Source organism: Astatotilapia calliptera, chromosome 3 (assembly GCF_964374335.1).
Source record: "Astatotilapia calliptera chromosome 3, fAstCal68.1, whole genome shotgun sequence".
Taxonomy (NCBI): Eukaryota; Metazoa; Chordata; class Actinopteri; order Cichliformes; family Cichlidae; genus Astatotilapia; species Astatotilapia calliptera.
Window position 1 is genome coordinate 2,023,967 of NC_137424.1, and position 21,762 is coordinate 2,045,728.

General features: G+C 44.2%; 1 protein-coding gene and 1 long non-coding RNA gene across 2 annotated transcripts; both read left to right on the forward strand.

Moving 5' to 3' along the window:
• Window positions 1-1,747: 1,747 nt before the first annotated feature.
• On the forward strand, window positions 1,748-6,295 carry LOC145423993 (uncharacterized). The gene is made up of 3 exons (XR_013904943.1): window positions 1,748-4,992; window positions 5,983-6,108; window positions 6,193-6,295. It is a non-coding gene; the product is annotated as an uncharacterized LOC145423993 (long non-coding RNA).
• A 3,432-nt stretch (window positions 6,296-9,727) lies between these two features.
• Window positions 9,728-17,896, forward strand: LOC145422763 (protein NLRC3-like). Its single transcript, XM_080294534.1, has 3 exons — window positions 9,728-9,743; window positions 10,979-12,773; window positions 17,261-17,896. The coding sequence occupies exons 1-3, from the start codon at window positions 9,728-9,730 to the stop codon at window positions 17,568-17,570; spliced, it is 2,121 nt and encodes a 706-aa protein (XP_080150660.1). The 3' UTR covers window positions 17,571-17,896.
• The last annotated feature ends 3,866 nt before the right edge of the window (window positions 17,897-21,762 follow it).

The window sequence follows — 21,762 nt, forward strand, 5'->3', positions numbered from 1 at the left end:
AGCAGCTTTCTAAAGAGGAAAGATGTTGCTGTCACCCCCGGGTGTCATGTGACCCACCTGATGTACCGATTTAAGACTGTAAGAACAATAATAATAACATGTTTTAGTCAGGTGATCCATGCAGAGCAGATCCATGTGACCAAACACAGCTGGATCACATGTTTCCTCTCCTGGAAACAGAAAGCCTTCATGTATAAAGGCTCATGTACCCACTGAGCCCTGCTCTCAGATCTGTGAGGCTTTAACAAACAACAGTTTAAAGTCATGTTTAGCATCTTCTGTCAGTGTGGAAGGTCACACACTTTCCTGAGTGTTGAACCCTGAACTACTAGCTGTTCATGTCAGCCTGGACATAAATACAGACCTGCCTGCTGTCATAGACCCCAGCACTCACATGTTACTTATAAGTGACTCATATGTATGCATGTATATATTGTGTATGTTGTGCTATTTCTTACTTAGTGTGTTGTGTCTTTGTTCCTGTTTGTGCTGCAGCACTGTAACCTAAATAATTTCCCCTGGGGATCAAAAAAGTATTCTGATTGTGATTAAATGAAAGCAGTCAGAGCAGAGGACGGTGATGTAAGGAATGGGATTTTAATCAGCCAGTCTCCTTTAACTCTCAGCATCACAAAGTAATGTGGTAACATCTGGACTGATGTGTTTACTGTCAGCTAGTTTAAATGCTGTAGGCTGCAGCCGCTGCTCTAACACTATAACTGTAACAGGGCTCAGTGCTGCTTCTAACAGTCTGAGCTGCTTCAGGCTTTATTTGTGAGGAGCACAGCAGCTTACAAACACGTGGCTGGGCCTGGACCCAAAGGAGTGTTTGTTAAAGCCTGCAGTGAATCCAGCAGCAGAATGATGGAAATGCAACACAGCAATGATGAAGAGGAGCAGCATTAAAGCCAAAGTCCAGTTCATACAGTTAGGTCCATAAATCAAATAAGGGAAAATAAAATGTTGTTGGATGCACCTGTCTGCACCCTTAATGCTCTCTGGTCGCTATGGTAACGCGTAAACATTTCTTTCAAAATAAGACACACGACTACAACACGGGAAAAGACCCAGGGAAACGAAGTTAACGATAAAAACCCTGAAAACCATTGTTGGATTTATATTTTATCATTGTCATTGTTATTGGGGAATATCTGACCATATATGCTTAGAGGTGTAGAACCAATTGTGTAATGATAGTAGTCTTTAAAGACTTTGTGTGACTCCAGAGTGTTCTGGCATTCACACCCACGTCCTGGGATCATGGGAGAGGTGCTACCTTCTTATTGTTTTGTGGTAGGATGTCTGTTTTAGTCTAAGTGCCTTTTGTTTAGATGAACTGCTGGACTTCCAGACCAGCAGGTTTAGGGAAGTCGTTTATGGGGTCACACACACACACACACACACACACACACACACACACACACACACCTACATAACATACAGACTGGTACCTTTGTTCACGTGTATGTTAATGAACCTATGTATATTCATGTAACCTCAATAAAAGAACAGTGTTACGAGGGAACGGACGAGAGCGACTGTGGTCAAGCGAAGGAACGGCATTGGTCCAGGTCTCTCCCGTGCACGAGAAACAGAAAGAACTACTCGTGTCTTGCTTTGCTGTGTAGCTGGATTGAACGATCCAGCGAACAGGTTTATGCTACAAACCTATCAACCATCAATTTCACACCGAGCCTCGACTCTCACGGCCCGGTACCAAACGACTCACGGACCGGTCCGTGACCCGGGGGTTGGGAACCGCTGAGTTAACGCATGAGTAGTTCAGGGCTGCACGTCATTTTCATTGTTAATATCTTTGTGAAAAGCACATTGATGTGAAAATCTTCATGAGAGTCAGAGGCCCTACAACACGATTAAAGATTCATTCAAAAGAAAATCACAAGTTATTATCATCTTCAGAACATTTCATTAAACATTAGAGACAGACTGCTGAGTACATCTCATCTCTATCCAAACAACCTACAGTCCACAAACACATCATGAACCAGTGCTCTGGGCTGTGGTCTGTCCCCAGTTACATGGATCAGCTGGTTCCCTGGAGGTGACTGCTGCTGTGGTTTGGAGCGGATGAATAAACCTGAACTGAATCAGGTGTCCAGTTACTTTTGGTCCCTTTAAACCAGGCTGTCACATGTTCAGGATGTGAAACTCCTCCTCCTCCGTGAAAACGGGTGTGGGTCTCAATCAGCCAAGGTTTTGGGTGAACCCATTGTGAGATCTAGCCCCACGGTATCATGTGATTTCCTGTGATCAAATGTCCCAGGATGTGAGTGGGCGTTAAGACGTCCATGTCCCTCTTCAAGCAACTTAAAGAAGTCCAGACGCTTTTCTTTCCAAGCTCCTTCAACAACATCATTCATAGAACAGCTTCCAGCTTCTTTTGCTCGGCTACAGTTTGGATGGATTTGCATTTAAAGATGCAACAAGACTAAAATGGTTAGGGTCAGGAGGTCAAAGGTCAGAGCTCCTGTGGGTCTGAGGGCGGCCTCACGCTGGAGAAGGATGAAGGAGTCTGACCTGAGCCAGTGTTTGACATGAACACATCAGCACTGCTGTCAGTGAGCCTAACGACAGCCGTTAGCATCATTTCAGTGTTTCAGTCATAAAAACACTTCCTGTCTCTGTGGTGGTTACAGTGACATCATGCAGTTTGTGCTTTGACCTCCAGAGGGCGACAAATCAGCACAGACAGAGAGCTCCATTCAAACTTTGCTGCCATCAGGAATAATTCTTCAAATATAATCATCAGTGTTTGAGCAGTTATGATATCAGGGACAATCTAGACATGTGTGACAATACTGAACATGTCACATGACACACCTCAAACATCATGTGATCCACTCTCAGTCTGCACTTTCATTCATGACTTCAACAGGTTGAAATGAGCTTTGAAGAAACATTCAGTGAAATAAACCTTTCATGGATTCATGTGAGCAGCAGATGAACTTTGTACCAACAACATCTTCAATAACAGAGTCTGAATGAAGCTCAGGTGTTGATGCTGCTCACTGATTGGACGCTTGCTTTCAGCTCTGCTCTCAGTCTTTACTGCACAGGTGAAGGTAGAAAGTGTGACTGGATCTATAGACTGGAAACAGAGAAACATGCTGAACATTTGAAGCTTTGCAGCAGAAATGTTCATGTTACAAATACAGCAGAGCTGATCTGGGATCAGTGTGTTCACACCTGCAGCTACAACAAGGTTTCATGTCTCCACACGTCAGCATGTGAACTTTACTCTGACTCAGTCTGAGCAGTCAGACGGCATATTTTTAAAGTTAACACATCAGCACACACAGAGCTGAGCCCCTCCCACCTGTGCTGAGTTTCAGGTGGAGCCCCGCCTCCTTCCAGGAAGCAGCTCACCTGTGTGTCCGTGTTTAGTGTCCTGGGGCCCGTTCTTCGTACGTCGCTTACTACATCCAAGATCAAATGACACATCCAAGATCAAATCATCGCGCTAACCGTGAGCTCGCTAATCCGGTTCCCCGAACACACCTGCTGTTGACGATTACTACAGCTGGACGCAGGAATGTGACATCACTGGGCGTCGTAAAAGGGGCTACGCATCGATAGTAGAAACATTGATCGGCAACCCGCTGATTGGTCGGCGAAAATGTCGAAGGGGCGTGCTCGGTATTTTCCGGCAGCAGAGCAAGAACTCTTGAGTGAGGGATTTCAGGAGTTTCAGAGTTTAATTAAAACGCAAGAGAACACTGCAAAGGCTGCAAAAGCAAGGAGAGAGGGCTGGCAGAAAGTTGCTGACAAATCAAACTCGTAGGTAATTTAATAATAATAATAATAATGGATTGGATTTATATAGCGCTTTCCAAGGCACCCAAAGCGCTTTACGATACCACTATTCATTCACTCCCACATTCACACACTGGTGGAGGCAGCTACGGTTGTAGCCAGGCTGCCATATCGCGCCATCGGCCCCTCTGGCCAACACCAGTAGGCGGTAGGGTAGATCTATCATATGACACTATATTGTCCAATATCATATGGCATTATATTATATTATAATATGTTATATTATATCCCCTTTCACATTAGAGCCACAACAGGACCCACAAGAACATGGGAACAAGTAAAAGTGGAATACAGGAGTATTCTACAGAATGGAAATATTTATCTCTTAGATTGCTTTGCGTCTCTTGGCAAGGTAATACTGGCCTGTAATACTCTTTTAGTTTGTTCATAACAGCAACCAAGAAAAGGGCAGAGGAAAAAAAGACAGGTGGTGGTCCTGCACCCCCTCGTCAACAAGTTGGTTAAGTAAATAATACCCTCACGGGAAAATCGATATCTCTCTATGAGCACACTGTCGCGCTGAGCTAAAGGATCCTGTCTATCCCGCAATATACGCTGAATTCTGAGGACTCTCCTTATCAATCTTGCACCTTCCGCAATGGGCTGCTCGCGTATACGGACAGGACATGGCTGCGACAGACTTCCCAAATCCACCTTCGCTTTTATAGCTGTGGTCTCTCATCTTGATTACACGAAGTAATTTACAATTACTACTCTGAAATATGAATTACATCTGTAATAATCACATACATGTAATAGAATGTTAATAGTACATTTCCCTTTTTTAGGGAATGACCTGTATGTATCTGTGTGAAATCAATAAATGGATCAGGTGCTGCATTGTCTTTAGTTACATTGATGTTATTTATTTATGGTGAAACAGTGGTGGAATATCGCTGTTGCTTTCGTATGAATGACGCGGACATACCTGCGTGGCCGCGATCTAATCCTGTTTACATAAAGTGAACCTGCTCCCGAGCAGGTTTACGCTTACGGCTCTGTTGCTATGACAGCAAGTCCCGGATGAGCTTCGGGGAACCGACTGATCCAGGATCACGCGAAATCGTCAACAATCTAATCCGGCTAACCTACTTAGCGAGGTACGAAGAACGGGCCCCAGGTGTGGAGTGGAGCTTGTTGTTGGTGTGTGAAGAAACTGTAAGTTTGCTTTGTTTCCTCCTTTAACAGTTTGTCTTTAGGAACTTTACTGTTTGTTCAGCTCGTGTTTGATTTCTTCACACAACAAACTGTGTGTGTTTGTATTTCCGGTCTCTCCATTAAAGTCAGTGTGTAATGTTTCCTGGCTAACATCAGCTGTGTGCAGCTTAGTTCAGCACAAATCTGCCGCTCCATAGTTCACGGTAACGGACTCACAGCTGGACCAACGAGGCCGAGTGTGTCCGCCACTCTGAGCTACGTTCGTGTTTGTGTACTTGTAGTTTGTACTTTGAGTTCACTCAGAGCCCACAGAGGACGCAGCGTACGTGATGACGTCACAGCCCTTTACCTCCTTTACTGTCACTGTGATTAATATTTACACACGAGACACCTGCAGAGCTCTGACGCTAAAATAGCACACAGCATGCTAACACTAAGCTAACGCTAAGCTAACGCTAAGCTAAAGCTAAGCTAACACTAAGCTAACACTAAGAGTTCTTACAGACACGAGTTAAAAAGCTGCTTTTAGTGTGTGATCAGAGTCCAGGACTGAGAGCAGCAGCAGAGCTGATGGATGATGAATTACTGGATGGAAGAAGCTTCTCATTAGCAGTGAATCAGTGTGTGTGCAGTTCTCTGCAAACTCAGCAGGAAGAATTAGTGTGAAGCTTTAACTCTGCTGATCCTCTTTGAATCCTGGATCAGCTGAAAGGTTTAAAATGTTGTTCACACGTGTTGGACTGACTGAAACTTCCAGTCACAGTGAATCAGTGTGTGTCAGTGAATGCATCGTGTGTGCTTCAGGCTCCATCTAGTGGACTGATAGCAGAGCAGCTGATGGCAGCTTCCTCTGCCTCACACTGCTGTCTGACTGCATCCAGCTGACACTGAGATGAAGCAGGAAAGAAGCAGCTGATATTTGGACAGCACACATGATGAAAGGAGGATTTCAGCTGATGTGCACATGAATGATTTGTGTTTCCTCTGCAGGTAGAAAGTGTGTGTGAGCTGATGTGAATTGAGCAGCATGGATCAGTGTGAGGACAGAGAGGAGGGAGCCCCTCCCTCTAAAAGCACTCTGTGTGGGGAACATGAGAGCCAGACCAAAGCTCAGAGGTGAGATGACCATCTCTAACTGTCCATGACTCTTCTCCATGTCACAGCTCAGCACTCACATCACTGCTGCATCATTATTCACAGGAACCAGCCTGGACCTCCACCCAGCTCTGTGTCCTTACAGAGTGACGCGTCTTTTGGTCGTCTCCTTGATTTTAAAGTCCAGCCTGTGTCTGCTGCAGAGAGGTGAGCTGTTAGCAACATGAACTCTTTGATTAAACTGCTTGATGTTGTTGGATATAAACTACAAACACGTCGTTCCCTCAGTCCCATTTAAACTGTCTTTTAAAACAAGCCTTTGGTTTCTAAACAACTGAAAACCCACTTCAGCAAACAGGAAGTGATCAGAGCGTCCGTCCACTTCCTGTCAGGCCCTGCAAACATTTCATATTGAAGAAAAGTCGTTGATATCTCACATTTTTACTCCACCACATTCAACCATTGTGACATTTTACAGCATGAAACTCTTGTCACATGACTCCTGTTATGTTATAGAGTCATGTGACCACCAGGGAGGGATTTGTATGGATGAAACACATTCAAATCAATCTGATTCATCAATGGAAACATTTTTGGTGTAAATGCAGCAACACTGAAAACGCTGAAGATAAAAACACAACAGATGAAATATGAACAAATCGAGGCTTTGAATACACGTGTGTGTGTTTGAGACACAGAGATAAATGGATTGTGTGTCTGTCCTATTGCTGCGTGAGGGTTTTATTGTAGATTTTGTGCGTGTACACTTTTGACCACGAAGGTGTTGAAAGGGCGTAAAACAGTTGGAGGCACCAGAGTGAACACTAGTGCTGTCAGTAGATTAAAAATGACTAATTAATGACACAATCTTCTGTCATTAATCCTGATTAATCACAATTACTTGATCAATAGCTGCAGTTACATTTTCCAACTTTATATTTAAGCCTGTAACAGACGTTTACACCATATAATGAAGTCAATGCAGAATAAACACAAAGAATGTTAAACGCTTCAATTCAAAGAGACTTTGAATAGTTTTCAGTCTTTAACTCAGCTTCTCTGCTGTAAATACAACTTTGTAACAAACATATATACTAAAAGCTAAGTGTGCACTAATATATAATCATATATAATCTATATTACTGCTGTTAATGAAAATGTTTAATCAGACTCATCACAGGGTTACTGTGGATTAATTTGGATTAATCACCATTAAACATCATTTTTAATGTAAACGAATCAAAGTTCATTTCATGAGCAAACAGACTCGAGAGAAAAGGGCAAATTTACACACTTAACATGTTTATTGAACATGTAAACATTGATTAACCTCCTGAATGAGCCGACCCCCCCAGGGACAGTCCTGCATGCTAATGATGGGCTCTGCTCTGTACCTGCAGGATTCTGTCAGCCACAAACTCCTCAGCTGATCCTGAATCTGAGCCCATCTGTCAAACCATCATTTTCTTCACAGGTCTGTGGAGGTGGCACTGATCCTGCAGCAGTCTAACACTCTCTGTCACTCTTCTTCAAGTCTTTGACATGAGGAACCAAAACTATGTTATTAACAACACTAACAGGTCTGCAGTTTGTCCACTTGGCAGTTGTGTCATCAGTGCTTTGCATTGTTGTGATATTTTAAGCTGGAAGTGCTTCGGTGAAAAGAAAATTCCTTCTGTCACGATGTGCAGAATCCTTCATGTTGGTCGGCTGGTCCGTCTTGTTATTTTTTTAATGCTCAAACTTTCCATCGAGAGGTCAGTGTGTGTTTGTCATCTTCCATATTGAGCTGATTGGTTCAGCTGCCGTCACTAACAGATGTGCTGCACATCTGCACGTGTGCAAAGGTAACTCTACTTGGACAAACTGCCCGAAGTGCGTTGATAGAAACATTTCAGGGATTTTGAGTCGTTCTGCTCTCCAGATGTGTCGTGTTAAAGGTTTTTATCATGTTAATCATGATAACAGATGAACCCCTAACCCTAACCCTACATGTTAATTTTGACAGCAGTGGTAAATCCTTTTTAATGTTCTTCTGTCAGATCATTGATTAGACTCGACTCCAAATACGAGACTCAGAAAACTCAAATGAAAACTCAAATCAAAGCAATGAGAAAAGGACTTCTTATGTTAGAATGAAAACATATGGAAGTGGTCAGGTTTCAAACACTCGATGAATCTACTGCACAGTTACATTCAGGGACCTGTGGCCTCCTGAGAGCATTAGTTGATGGTTCATCACAGTTTTACCTTCCAGTGAGTGAATTTATCAGTTTGATGAAGTCTCAAAGTTTCCTCTGAGCTTCTGCAGCATCATCACTTCCATCACTGATGAAAGAAAGTTCATAGAAAACAGAAAATATATCTTCAGAATCTGAGAGTCTAAAACTTGACAGACTTGATTCAGATGAAGTTATTTGAGCAGAAACTCCTGGATCTTTATCCTGTGTTGATCTAATCCTTCATGGTTCTTCCACAGAGTGGACCAGCAGAGCTCAGAGGTTCCCAGTGGTCAGTCTGCCCAGCAGCATCAAACACAGCTGGACTCCATATTTATGGTCTGTACATGTACAACAACTACTTTAATATTAATAATAATGCATTTATTTATAGGTCCCTTTCAGAACACCAAGGACTCTGTGGACTAAACGACCAAAAGAAAACAAACTTTGAAATCAGACGGTGCAAATGTGATCACAGGGAAACGTTTTAAACATCGAGGCTTTAAACAGAAACCAAAGTGAAACAGTTTGTAGTCGAGATCAGTGGGAATGAAGCTGAATAACTGTTTCTTCAATAACTTTGAGCTCTTAAAAAACAAAAACTAGCTGAAAGTCTGGCTGCTCTTATGAAAAGTACAGAGAAATTATGGGTCGCTCAACACTTGTGCACAATATAGGAGTTTAAATAAATCTAAAGAATAACTCAAAGTCCTACAATCATACTGAGAAAATCATCTACAGCTAACTATCCAAGTGGATTTGTTTAAGACAGCTCCATCTGCTGGTGGCCCTCTGCAGGTGCATGAAAGGGGCGTGTTTATAGTGAAAGTAGTAGAGAAAGTAAACCCCACGGGAAGGAGGAGGACTCTCAGCAGCTTCCAGCTCATATTCAGACATTTGACTTCTCACTGAAAGCAGCAAGTTTGAGTGTCTGTACCTTAGTTAGAAGAGATAACATGTCAGTAGTAATTAGAGTTGATTGAGCAATGCTGTCCTTGTAATGTAGTTTATGATTTTTATGGACAAGTCCAGTTTTTCTGTAGAGCCTCTCAAGTTGGTGACAGCAGCAGTCAAAGTTCACGTGTAAACCAGAGCAGCAAATCAGGTCCAAATGTGTTGTTCACAGTGAGTGGGATCATCATTGGCTGCTATGTTAACCTGCAGCAGGATGTCTTTGGTCAGAGAATGGATAGATCACTAAGTCATTGTTGAGTTTAGGGAGACAGTAGACAGTTGGAGGAGGTTCAGCCAGTTGACACACAGTAGATAAAATAACTGAAGGCAGGAGCAGACACCTGTATGACTTTCCACCTCTCACATAGATTATTTCCCTGGGCAGCGCCACAGGGCTGGTAGATGTAAACAAAGCTGGAGGAGAGGATTGATTCATCTGAGAAAAGTCACAGAGTTGTGTCTTGATGCTCAATCATCCAGGTACGTAAATCCCAAAAAGCTTGATTCTGTTCATCTGGATGTTTTCAGTGGGAGAAACGTTTCATCATCATCAGGTGACTTCTTCAGTCTCAGCTGACTGCAGGTTTCAATCTTATAAACAGGACATTTGTATGACTGAAACCAGCCCACTGAAGGAACAATGGGCTGGGAGGTCAGTTCATTGATCATTGGTACGCATATTGTCAGGACCATTGATCAATGGTTGTTGATCAATGGTCATGAGTCCAGTTCACAGAGAGCTGGGGAATGGCTGCAATCACAGCATTGTAAGATGGTGACAAATGTACCCTTAGGCCCCTCCTCCATTCAGAGATGGTCTTTCCTTTTCGCATAAATGGCCTCCTTGACTCCGCCCTCAAACCAGCGTTCACATTTACTCAGGACCTTCTTGATGTGAAGTTCTTCTGCTTCCCTGGCTGCTGTGTCTGTGGGGATGGTGTTTGTTCTGTGTTGTAGCGTCCTGATGATGCCCAGTTTGTGCCCCAGTGGATGATGAGAGTCAAACCTTAAATACTGATCTGTATGTGTAAACAGAGTGAACCTTTAAGACCAGTTGTCTGTACGATCAACTCAGTCACCTGAAACATCTCCAAGTTTCTGGCTTTGATCATCAACCTGTTGGTAGTTCAGCTCTGAACACCAGTGAAATGTTTCTCCCACTGAAATCGCTGCATTCATATGAACAGCATCAACGTTTTGGGATCATGGAGTTGTGGACAAAGTCTCAGTTAATCAGATAAAGTCAAACCTATAATTGGTAAAGAGTTCGTGGATGATATGCCCCTTGATCGTAAAGAAGTGGATGTTGTGTGGACTAAAGTTCAGAGTGGTGGGTCATTCATAAATATTCTGTTCCAGCTGCTGGAGGACAACATCATCACTTTTGTGAAGAACGAGCTGAAGAAGATCCAGAAAGCTCTGAATCCAAATAAGCCCCAGTGCTTGGAGTTTCAGAGGGAGGATGATGAGCAGAGGAGAAACAGCAGAGAGGCATTTGTGAAGATCACAGTGGACTTCCTGAGGAGAATGAAGCAGGAGGAGCTGGCTGACCGTCTGCAGAGACGTAAGAGGATTTATCTAAAGATTTAAGCTGCTGGATAAATGAGAGACTTGTGACACCAGTGTGTTCAGTCATTTCTCAGTGGGTCAGAAATTGTCATCAGCATTTTGTAAAATGTGATTGTTAAAGTTGTATTTTTATTATTATTATTCAGAACTTCCAGATGCTGTTTGTCATCGTAAACTTAAGTCTAAGCTGAAGGAGAAGTTCCAGTGTGTGTTTGAGGGCATCGCTAAAGCAGGAAACCCAACCCTCCTGAATCAGATCTACACAGAGCTCTACATCACAGAGGGAGGGACTGCAGAGGTCAATGATGAACATGAGGTCAGACAGATTGAAACAGCATCCAGGAAACCAGACAGACCAGAAACAACCATCAGACAAGAAGACATCTTTAAAGCCTCACCTGGAAGAGATGAACCAATCAGAACAGTGCTGACAAAGGGAGTGGCTGGCATTGGGAAAACAGTCTTAACACAGAAATACAGCCTGGACTGGGCTGAAGACAAAGCCAACCAGGACATCCAGTTCATATTTCCATTCACTTTCAGAGAGCTGAATGTGCTGAAAGAGGAAAAGTTCAGCTTGGTGGGACTTGTTCATCACTTCTTTACTGAAACCAAAGAAGCAGGAATCTGCAGCTTTGAAGACTTCCAGGTTGTGTTCATCTTTGATGGTCTGGATGAGTGTCGACTTCCTCTGGACTTCCACAAAACTACAATCCTAACTGACCCTAGAAAGTCCACCTCAGTGGATGTGCTGCTGATAAACCTCATCAGGGGGAAACTGCTTCCCTCTGCTCGCCTCTGGATAACCACACGACCTGCAGCAGCCAATCAGATCCCTCCTGACTGTGTTGGCATGGTGACAGAGGTCAGAGGGTTCACTGACCCACAGAAGGAGGAGTACTTCAGGAAGAGATTCAGAGATAAGAAGCAGGCCAGCAGCATCATCTCCCACATCAAGACATCACGAAGCCTCCACATCATGTGTCACATCCCAGTCTTCTGCTGGATCACTGCTACAGTTCTGGAGGATGTGCTGGAAACCAGAGAGGGAGGACAGCTGCCCAAGACCCTGACTGAGATGTACATCCACTTCCTGGTGGTTCAGGCCAAAGTGAAGAAGGTCAAGTATGATGGAGGAGCTGAGACAGATCCACACTGGAGTCCAGAGAGCAGGAAGATGATGGAGTCTCTGGGAAAACTGGCTTTTGATCAGCTGCAGAAAGGAAACCTGATCTTCTATGAATCAGACCTGACAGAGTGTGGCATCGATATCAGAGCAGCCTCAGTGTACTCAGGAGTGTTCACACAGATCTTTAAAGAGGAGAGAAAACTGTACCAGAAGAAGGTGTTCTTCTTTGTTCATCTGAGTGTTCAGGAGTTTCTGGCTGCTCTTCATGTCCATCTGACCTTCATCAACTCTGGAAAAAATCTTCTTGAACAGAAACAAATAACCTCCAAGAGTTTTAGCTTTTTAAACCAAAAAGAATCTTTTCACCAGAGTGCTGTGAACAAGGCCTTACAGAGTCCAAATGGACACCTGGACTTGTTCCTCCGTTTTCTCCTGGGTCTTTCACTGCAGACCAATCAGAGTCTCCTACGAGGTCTGCTGACACAGACAGGAAGTAGCTCACAGACCAATCAGGAAACAGTCCAGTACATCAAGAAGAAGCTCAGTGAGAATCTGTCTGCAGAGAAAAGCATCAATCTGATCCACTGTCTGAATGAACTGAATGATCGTTCTCTAGTGGAGGAGATCCAACAATACAGGACTTCAGGAAGTCTCTCCACAGGTAAACTGTCTCCTGCTCAGTGCTCAGCTCTGACCTTCATGTTACTGTCATCAGAAGAAGATCTGGATGAGTTTGACTTTAAGAAATATTCTGCTTCAGAGGAGGCTCTTCTGAGGCTGCTGCCAGTGGTCAAAGCCTCCAATAAAGCTCTGTAAGTAAACATGAACTCATTGCTTAAAATCTTATAATCGATAAAAATCTTAAAACCATGGGAAATAAATCAGAAATGCTGAGTTCAAAGAACAGTTAAAAAACATAAAAATAGTGAATTAAATGATTATCATTCACTCAGTAAATATTTTTTCAGTCCAGCAGGCCGTGTCAGTATTTCTGACACATTTTTGTCTATATCTCTTATCAAAGTACAATCCAGGCCCAGCCAATAAGAACATGAGCTCTGATCCTTCAGCCCCTCTGACAGGTTTATTATCGTCAGCTTGTTCACGTCTCCAAATCCAGCAGTTTGTTTTTTTATCTCATTTTCAGTGCACACTCTCCCTTTTTTATTATAAATCTCTGCTGTGACTGTCCTGTTTTCATCCAGGATGGAGGGAAAACTTGGGCTTCCATCCATCCATCCATCTTCATCCGCTTTATCTGAGGCCGGGTCGCGGGGGCAGCAGCCTAAGCAAAGAGGCCCAGACCTCCCTCTCCCCAGCCACCTCCTCCAGCTTATCCGGGGGAATACCAAGGCGTTCCCAGGCCAGCCGAGAGATATAATCTCTCCAGCGTGTCCTGGGTCTGCCCCGGGGCCTCCTCCTGGTGGGACATGCCTGGAACACCTCACCCAGGAGGCGCCCAGGGGGTATCCTTGTCAGATGCCCGAACCACCTCAGCTGGCTCCTTTCGATGTGGAGCAGCAGCGGCTCTACTCTGTGCCCCTCCCGGATGGCCGAACTTCCCACCCTATCTCTAAGGGAGAGGCCAGCCACCCTTCGGAGGAAGCTCATTTCTGCCGCTTGTATCCGCGATCTCGTTCTTTCGGTCACTACCCACAGCTCGTGGCCATAGGTGAGGGTAGGGACGTAGATCGACCGGTAAATTGAGAGCTTCGCTTTTACACTCAGCTCCCTCTTCACCACGACGGACCGGTGCAGCGTCCGCATTACTGCAGCTGCAGCCCCAATCCGTCTGTCGATCTCCGGCTCCCTTCTCCCATCACTCGCGAACAAGACCCCGAGATACTTGAACTCCTCCACTTGGGGCAGGAACTCATCCCCGACCCAGAGTGGGCACTCCACCCTTTTCCGGCTGAGAACCATGGCCTCAGATTTGGAGGTGCTGATCCTCATTCCCGCTGCTTCACACTCGGCTGCGAACCGTTCCAGTGCGAGCTGGAGGCCCTCACCCGATGAAGCCAACAGAACCACATCATCCGCAAAAATCAGAGATGAGATTCTGAGGCCACCAAAGCGAAAGCCCTCCGCCACTTGGCTGCGCCTAGAAATCCTGCCCATAAAAATTATGAACAGAACCGGAGACAAAGGGCAGCCCTGGCGGAGCCCATCACCCACCGGGAACGAGTCCGACTTATTGCCGGCAATGCGAACCAAGCTCTTGCAACGGTTGTATAGGGATCGAATGGCCCGTAGCAATGGGCCAGACACCCCATACTCCCGCAACACCTCCCACAGGACACCCCGAGGGACATGGTCGAATGCCTTCTCCAAGTCCACAAAACACATGTAGACTGGTTGGGCAAACTCCCATGCACCCTCAAGTATCCTCGAGAGGATAAAGAGCTGGTCCAGTGTTCCGCGACCAGGACGAAAACCGCATTGTTCCTCCTGTATCCGAGGTTCGACTAGCGGACGAACTCTCCTTTCCAGCACCCTGGCATAGACTTTCCCAGGGAGGCTGAGGAGTGTGATACCCCTGTAGTTTGAACACACCCTCCGGTCCCCCTTCTTAAAGATGGGGACCACCACCCCGGTCTGCCAGTCCACAGGTACTGCCCCTGATCACCATGCAACATTGCAGAGGCGTGTCAACCAGGACAGCCCTACAACGTCCAAAGCCTTCAGGAACTCGGGGCGGACCTCATCAACACCAGGGGCTCTGCCACCAAGGAGTTGTTTAACTGCTTCAGTGACCTCGCCCCCGGAAATTGGCGGGTCATTCCCCTCATCCCCAGACTTTGCTTCCTCCTCGGAAGACGTGTCAGTGGGATTAAGGAGGTCCTCGAAGTATTCCTTCCACCGCCTAACAATTTTCTCAGTCGACGTCAGCAGCGCTCCGCCAGCACTATACACAGTGCAGGTAGAGCACCGCTTTCCCCTCCTGAGACGCCTGACGGTTTGCCAGAATCTCTTCGAGGCAGTCCGAAAGTCTTTTTCCATGGCCTCTCCGAACTCCTCCCACACCCGAGTTTTTGCTTCAGCCACTGCCCGAGCCACATTCCGCTTGGCCTGTCGATACCTGTCGGCTGCCTCCGGAGTCCCACAGGCTAACCAAGCCCGATAGGACTCCTTCTTCAGCCTGGTGGCTCCCTTCACCTCTGGTGTCCACCATTTGGTTCGGGGATTACCACCACGGCAGGTACCAACCACCTTGCGGCCGCAGCTCAATGCAGCAGCTTTGGCAATGGAGACGCTGAACATGGTCCATTCGGACTCAATGTCCCCAGTCTCCCTCGGAATGCTGTTGAAGCTCTGCCGGAGGTGTGCGTTGAAGATCTCGCGGACTGGGGCCTCTGCTAGACGTTCCCAGCACACCCTCACTACGCGTTTAGGTGCACCAGGTCTGTCCAGCGTCCTCCCCCGCCACCTGATCCAACTCACCACCAGGTGGTGATCAGTTGACAGCTCAGCCCCTCTCTTTACCCGAGTGTCCAGAACATATGGTCGCAGGTCTGGTGATACGATTACAAAATCGATCATCGACCTACGGCCTAAAGCGTCCTGGTGCCACGTGCACTTATGGACACTCTTATGTTCGAACAGGGTGTTCATTATGGCCAAACTGTGATTAGCACAGAAGTCCAATAACAAAGCACCGCTCGGGTTCAGATCAGGGAGGCCGTTCCTCCCAATCAAGCCCCTCCAGGTCTCGCTGTCGTTACCCACGTGAGCATTGAAGTCTCCCAGCAGGACAACAGAGTCTCCAGGTGGAGCACCTTCCAGCACCCCCCCCTCCAGGGACTCTAGGAACTCTGAACTGCCACTCGGCGCATAAGCGCAGATGACAGTCAGGACCCGTTCCCCGACCCTAAGGCGCAGGGAACAAACCCTCTCGTCCACTGGGAAAATCCCCAACGTACCGGCAGCAAGCCGAGGGGATATTAGAATACCCACCCAGCCCGCCGCCTCTCACCAGGGGCAACTCCAGACTGAGACAGAGTCCAGCCCTCTCCAGGAGACTGGTTCCAGAGCCCAAGCCATGCGTAGAGGTGAGCCCGACTATATCTAGCCGGTACCTCTCAACCTCACGCACTAACTCAGGCTCCTTCCCCACCAGAGAGGTGACATTCCATGTCCCTATTGCCAGTCTTGGCAGCTGGGGGTCAGTCCACCAGGGCCTCCGCTCCTGGCCGCCACCCGGCACACAATGCACCCGACCCCTATGGCGCCTCCTGCGGGTGGTGGGCCTGCGGGAGGATGGGCCCATGTCTCCTCTTTGGGCTGTGCCCGGCCGGGCCCCATGGACTAAGGCCCGGCCACCAGACGCTCGCCCTCGGGCACCCTCCCCGGGCCTGGCTCCAGGGGGGGGCCCTGGTAACCCTATCCCGGGGAGGGTAAACTGTTCTCTCGATATCCTTTTCATAAGGGTCTTCTGAATCGCTCTTTGTCTGGTCCCTCACCCAGGACCAATTTGCCATGGGAGACCCTACCAGGGGGCAAAAGCCCCCAGACAACATAGCCCCCGGATCCCTGGGACACACAAACCCCTCCACCACGATAAGGTAGCGATTCAAGGAGGAGAACTTGGGCTTCATAATTGAAATTGCCACTCAGGTCCTGTTTCTTGACAGTATTCATATCTAACTGTAAGGCTTCCATAACCAGTGTTCCCACAGAATTACAGTGGGTTCTCTCTGGGTCCTCTACAGTTTCTTCCCACTGTCCACAGACATGCAGTTAGATTACCTGGTGATCTAAACTTCATGCAGGTGTGTGTGTGAGAATGGTTGTCTTTCCCTCTGTGGGCTTAGTGGAAGAGACTGGATGGATCTCTGCTTTGTCTTTGATATATCCTGACAGCAAACATTCTCCATGAAGTCTGCATTTCAGCTCATCTCCTTTATACACACCTTTAACAGGAGGAGTTTTATACAGCTAGTGTTTAAAATCCAGTGTTACTCACAGTTAAATAGCATAACAATTACTGAATTAGTAAGATTTTCTAAAATAATTGTTTTAGTTAATATTGTATGATAGTGTACACAGAATTATTAGCTCAGTAGGTAGAGTGGTCGCCCCATGATCATAAGGTCAGGGGTCGAATCCACCGAACAGCTACCTTGATGGTACCCCTGAGCAAGGTACCATCAAGGTACCAATCGTGTGCACTGGACTGGTAGCACTCATAGTGTCATAGGTTGGTTTTTTTTGTTTTTTTTAAAAGGTTTAACATATAAACAAATTTCATTTGATCACATATATTTTTTGTTTTGTTTTATTTTTTCCCTTTCTCTCCCAGACTGAGCAGCTGTAACATCTCAGAGGAAGGCTGTGAAAATTTGTTGTCAGTGGTCAGCTCCCAGTCCTGTAGTCTGAGAGAGCTGGACCTGAGTACCAACAGCCTGAAAGCTTCAGCAGTAAAGCTTCTGTCTGCTGCAGTGGAGAGTCCACACGCCAAACTGAATATTCTGAGGTCAGATCAATTTGTATTCTGTTTAGTTCTGTTTGTTTATATGTTTGATGTTTGGTTTTGTTTATATCAACTAACAAAAATAATCAATAATTTAACCAGTAAAGGTAAACTTTATCCAGTTATCCTTGTTCCATAGCATTTTTATTCATTTATAAGTTAAAGTGAACTTATACTAACCTGCTCAGCACAAGACAATAAGCTATTGCACCCTGATTACACTTTAACAACAATCTTTATTCATGTTTTTATCTTCAGACTTAACATCTGTGAACTCTCAGAGGAAAACTGTGAAGCTCTGTCCTCAGTTCTCAGCTCGCAGTCCTCTAGTCTGACAGAGCTGGACCTGAGTATCAGAAAGCTACAGGATTCAGGAGTGAAGCTTCTGTCTGCTGGACTACAACGTTTAAACTGTAAACTGAATACTCTGAGGTCAGATCAGAAAACAGTTTGTTGTTAGAATTATTCAATTATTTAGTTCATACATATGATGTTGTTTCTTAGTATGTTTATGTTTCCTCTAAAAATAGAAAGTCAAGATTTAATGTTGTGAAATGTATTAACAAACTCAACATGAGTATTTGTTGTATGACTGTCTTTTATTTTTCAGACTGAGTGGCTGTAACCTGTCAGAGAGAAGCTGTGAAGCTCTGTCCTCAGTCCTCAGCTCCCAGTCCTCCAGTCTGAGAGAGCTGGACCTGAGTAACTCTGACCTGCAGGATTCAGGAGTGAAGCTTCTGTCTGCTGGACTAAAGAGTTCACAGTGTGCAGTGGAAACTCTCAGGTCAGGATTCAAACTTTTCCACAGATGATCATTTGAAATGTGACTTATATTATTGTATAAACAGGTAACCTTTATACAGCTGTCAAGTGAACTTTTATTTACATTTGAGTGGATAATTGGACTCTGAATTACTTTCAAAAGTAATTGGCGATTGGTTTGCTGTTAGTTTTTTATTCACAGTACTTACTTAATTTTAAAGGCTGATTTCTCAAAATGAGATGTTTATCTTTTCTTCTACAACACTTGGAGCCACCAAATCTTCTTGCTTGATTTATTCATTACAGTTTGATTTAAAGAATATTAGACTCGTAACATAATAAATATATTTATTTCACTTCTTCTTGAGAGAAAGAGAGGGATGACTGGGTGAGCTCCAGTGGTTCATCCCAGCAGAGAGAGCAGCACACTGGGCTGCAAATGATCACAGTAGTAATAGCCATAGTTTGATAAAACAGGCATTCTTACCCTGTAGATAATACAGGGTTCTGGTGCCGATGTGGGGGAGGGGAGTCGCCCGGTACTAACTACATACTGAAGTGTCTTGTGTTCCAAGAACACAACGACCAAGACAGAGAGATCCTACTGGCAACCTTCTGGTTACAAGATGAGCTTCCCAACCCCCAGAACCGCGGTCTTATCCTCCAGTTCTGTGTTGATGATAATCACATAATAGGAGAGCAGCTGGGCATCCAGTGGAAGTGTGATGGAAATCAAAATCCTGAATTGGATTCGGTGCGGTTGCGTTACTATTTTTCAACAACCAATCTTATATCAGCTGCATGGAAGTAGCTATAAGTAATCTGGGCGCTACAGCTTTAACCCTTTAAGACTTACCATAGAACCAAGTCCGCCACAGCTTATATTATATTTTTACATGCTGTGGAGCCATTTTTGGGAGCATTTCAAGTTGCTCTACATCAATACAACCATTACAGCCTAAATTTTAATAATATGCATGCATTAAGTGCATAGAAATTACATAAATTGCAAAAAGTGCAATAAACTAAAAAAAAATTGAAAATCGTTTTTGTTTTTTAACATATATTTCTAGTTAGAGAAATTTAAGAGGCTTATCCCTCAAAACTGTAAATACAAAAAAGTTGCACAAAATAGTTTCCCACCACATGAAATTTATTTTGAGTGTCTTCATAGTTTTATTTTTGAAATACACTAATTTCTATACACTGCAGGAAAAACGAAAATAAATATTATAGTGCAAATTTGCAAAAAAGCAGCATATGCATCAAAATAAACTATTTCCAGCAGTGCAATATGAGTCCTAAGCATCCCAGAAACAACACAGAAAGTCAGAAAGTCAAACATAACTTTAAAAAACACTAGTATAGGGTTATGAGGCCATGATGGTAAAAAATACATTTCTGCAAAAATGACATCACTTCCGGTTTTGGGCAGGTCATGGCGGATATGCGATAGTTCACGCTGATGTCAATTCCAAAGTAGGAAGTGTTACAAACAGCTGATCGGATCGGCAAAGCGTGTTTCTGGAATATTATGTTACGCAAAACAGAGTGTGCCCACTCTGACCGGCTTTAAAGGGTTAAGCAGCTGCATGCACTCCCGCGGACAGCGATCACTTTCTGGCAGACGATCACTTTTTGGCACAACACCTGGAGCTAAGGGGGCAAAACAATCGCATGAGTGCTGCTGTTTGGCTGAGGAAGAATAAAGTATTCATGGTAAGCCAATCACATGACCACTTCAAGATTACAAAGCAACAAGGTGACATATACCAGTTTTTAAATTGTGTTGATAGGTCACATAAAACCAGAGTCATGATAAACAATATATACGCAGCGTTTTTTTCCTCAATAGTTTCGTCACTTTTACTGTCTAAGGACAGCACAGCAAGCACTCTCTGCTTATGAGCAAAAAAAAACCAAATCATCCCTTTCCTGTTGGTGGAAAAATGAACCATGTCGACCAATCAAAAAAATGATATAGCAACATGACATTTGGTTGTTTAGGAAGAGGGGGAAGTTTTAGGAGTGACGGTGTGAGATGTGAGAGATTTGTGACGTTTAGCGTATTTGGAGTGTGTGCATAGTATGTTGTGTTGTGTAGTTAGTGTGTAGGGGAAAAAAGAACAAAAAAAGTTAGTGTGTAGTGTAGTGGATAGTTTTATGTTGTCTGTCAGAACAATGAGGCAATTGCTGAATGTTAAGTGCCCTGAGGCGACTGTTGTGATTTGGCACTATATAAATAGAGTTGAATTGAATGGAATTGTTACAGGTGCTGCCACAAAACCAGCAAATGCAGATTACAGTGTAAACGGTGTCTCCAGGTAGAAACAGCAGTGATACACCTGCTGCTGTCAGACCTGCAGGTATCAGGCTGTGATGTTCTCCTTTATGGTGGACAGAAATTATTTTTTTGGAGTGGCACAAATAATTTGTGGCATCTTATTTAATGCAGAACAGCTGATTGTTCTGTAAATAGTTTGAAATAGTTATTTTTAAAAAATCAAGGTAAAAGGTAAATTGTTACAAATAACAAAATGGTTGTTTGCAAACCTTGTGTATAGGATTTTAAGGGTGTTCGTCTTGTAACCGGAAGGTTGCCGGTTCGAGCCCCGGCTCGGACAGTCTCGGTCATTGTGTCTTTGGGCAAGACACTTCACCTAGCGCCTACTGGTGATGGCCAGAGAGGCTGATGGTGCGATATGGCAGCCTCGCTTCTGTCAGTCTGCCCCAGGGCAGCTGTGGCTACAACTGTAGTTGCCTCCACCAGTGTGTGAATGTGAGAGTGAATGAATAGTGGCATTGTAAAGCACTTTAAGGCCCGAAAAGCGCTATATAAATGCAATCCATTATTATTATTATTATTATTATTATTATTAAAATATTATTAAAATATTAAAATTATTAGATTTCAAGTTAATGATTTATTAAACATGTTTGTGGTTGTAACAGTAAAAAATATAACTTTTTCTACTCATATTGTTTTTTGTCTGATTTTAGGTCAATTATGTTAATACAGTATGTCAAAATGAAAACATAACTGTAAATTCAGACACGTGAGGTTGTGCTGAAAAGAATGATACCAAACAGGCAAAGTAAATAGTTTTTAAAGGTGGAATATAGAGGTCAAATCAAAAGTAGTTAAAAATGGCCAATTATACCCTGGACCCCAGAGGGTTGAACATTTTTTTTAAAGTAACGCAATAGTTACTTTTCAAGTAATTAATTACTTTTAGTAACTGACTTACAATATTTTAACTCTAAGTAACTACGTAGAGTTAACTATAGTTAGTAGTATAGTTACTAGAGATGGCACGATACCACTTTTTTATGTCCGATACCGATACCGATATCATAAATTTGGATATCTGCCGATACCGATATGAATCCGATATAGTGTTTTTTAATCAACAAAACTGTTTTTTTAAATATCTTGCTGCATTTTGTATAAGTTCATACTAAAGTTTAAAACAACAACTACACTAAAGCTATTCTGTTATACCTGTATGCAAACAAAAAATATTTCATAGTTCAGCAATACTGATCAATCTAATAAACTTAGACCTACA

Excerpts from the sequence above, each read along its gene's own strand:
- LOC145422763 (XM_080294534.1), top strand. Across the intron at positions 12,774-17,260 it reads AAAGCCTCCAATAAAGCTCT|ACTGAGCAGCTGTAACATCT; the intron begins GTAAGTAAACAT and ends TTTCTCTCCCAG.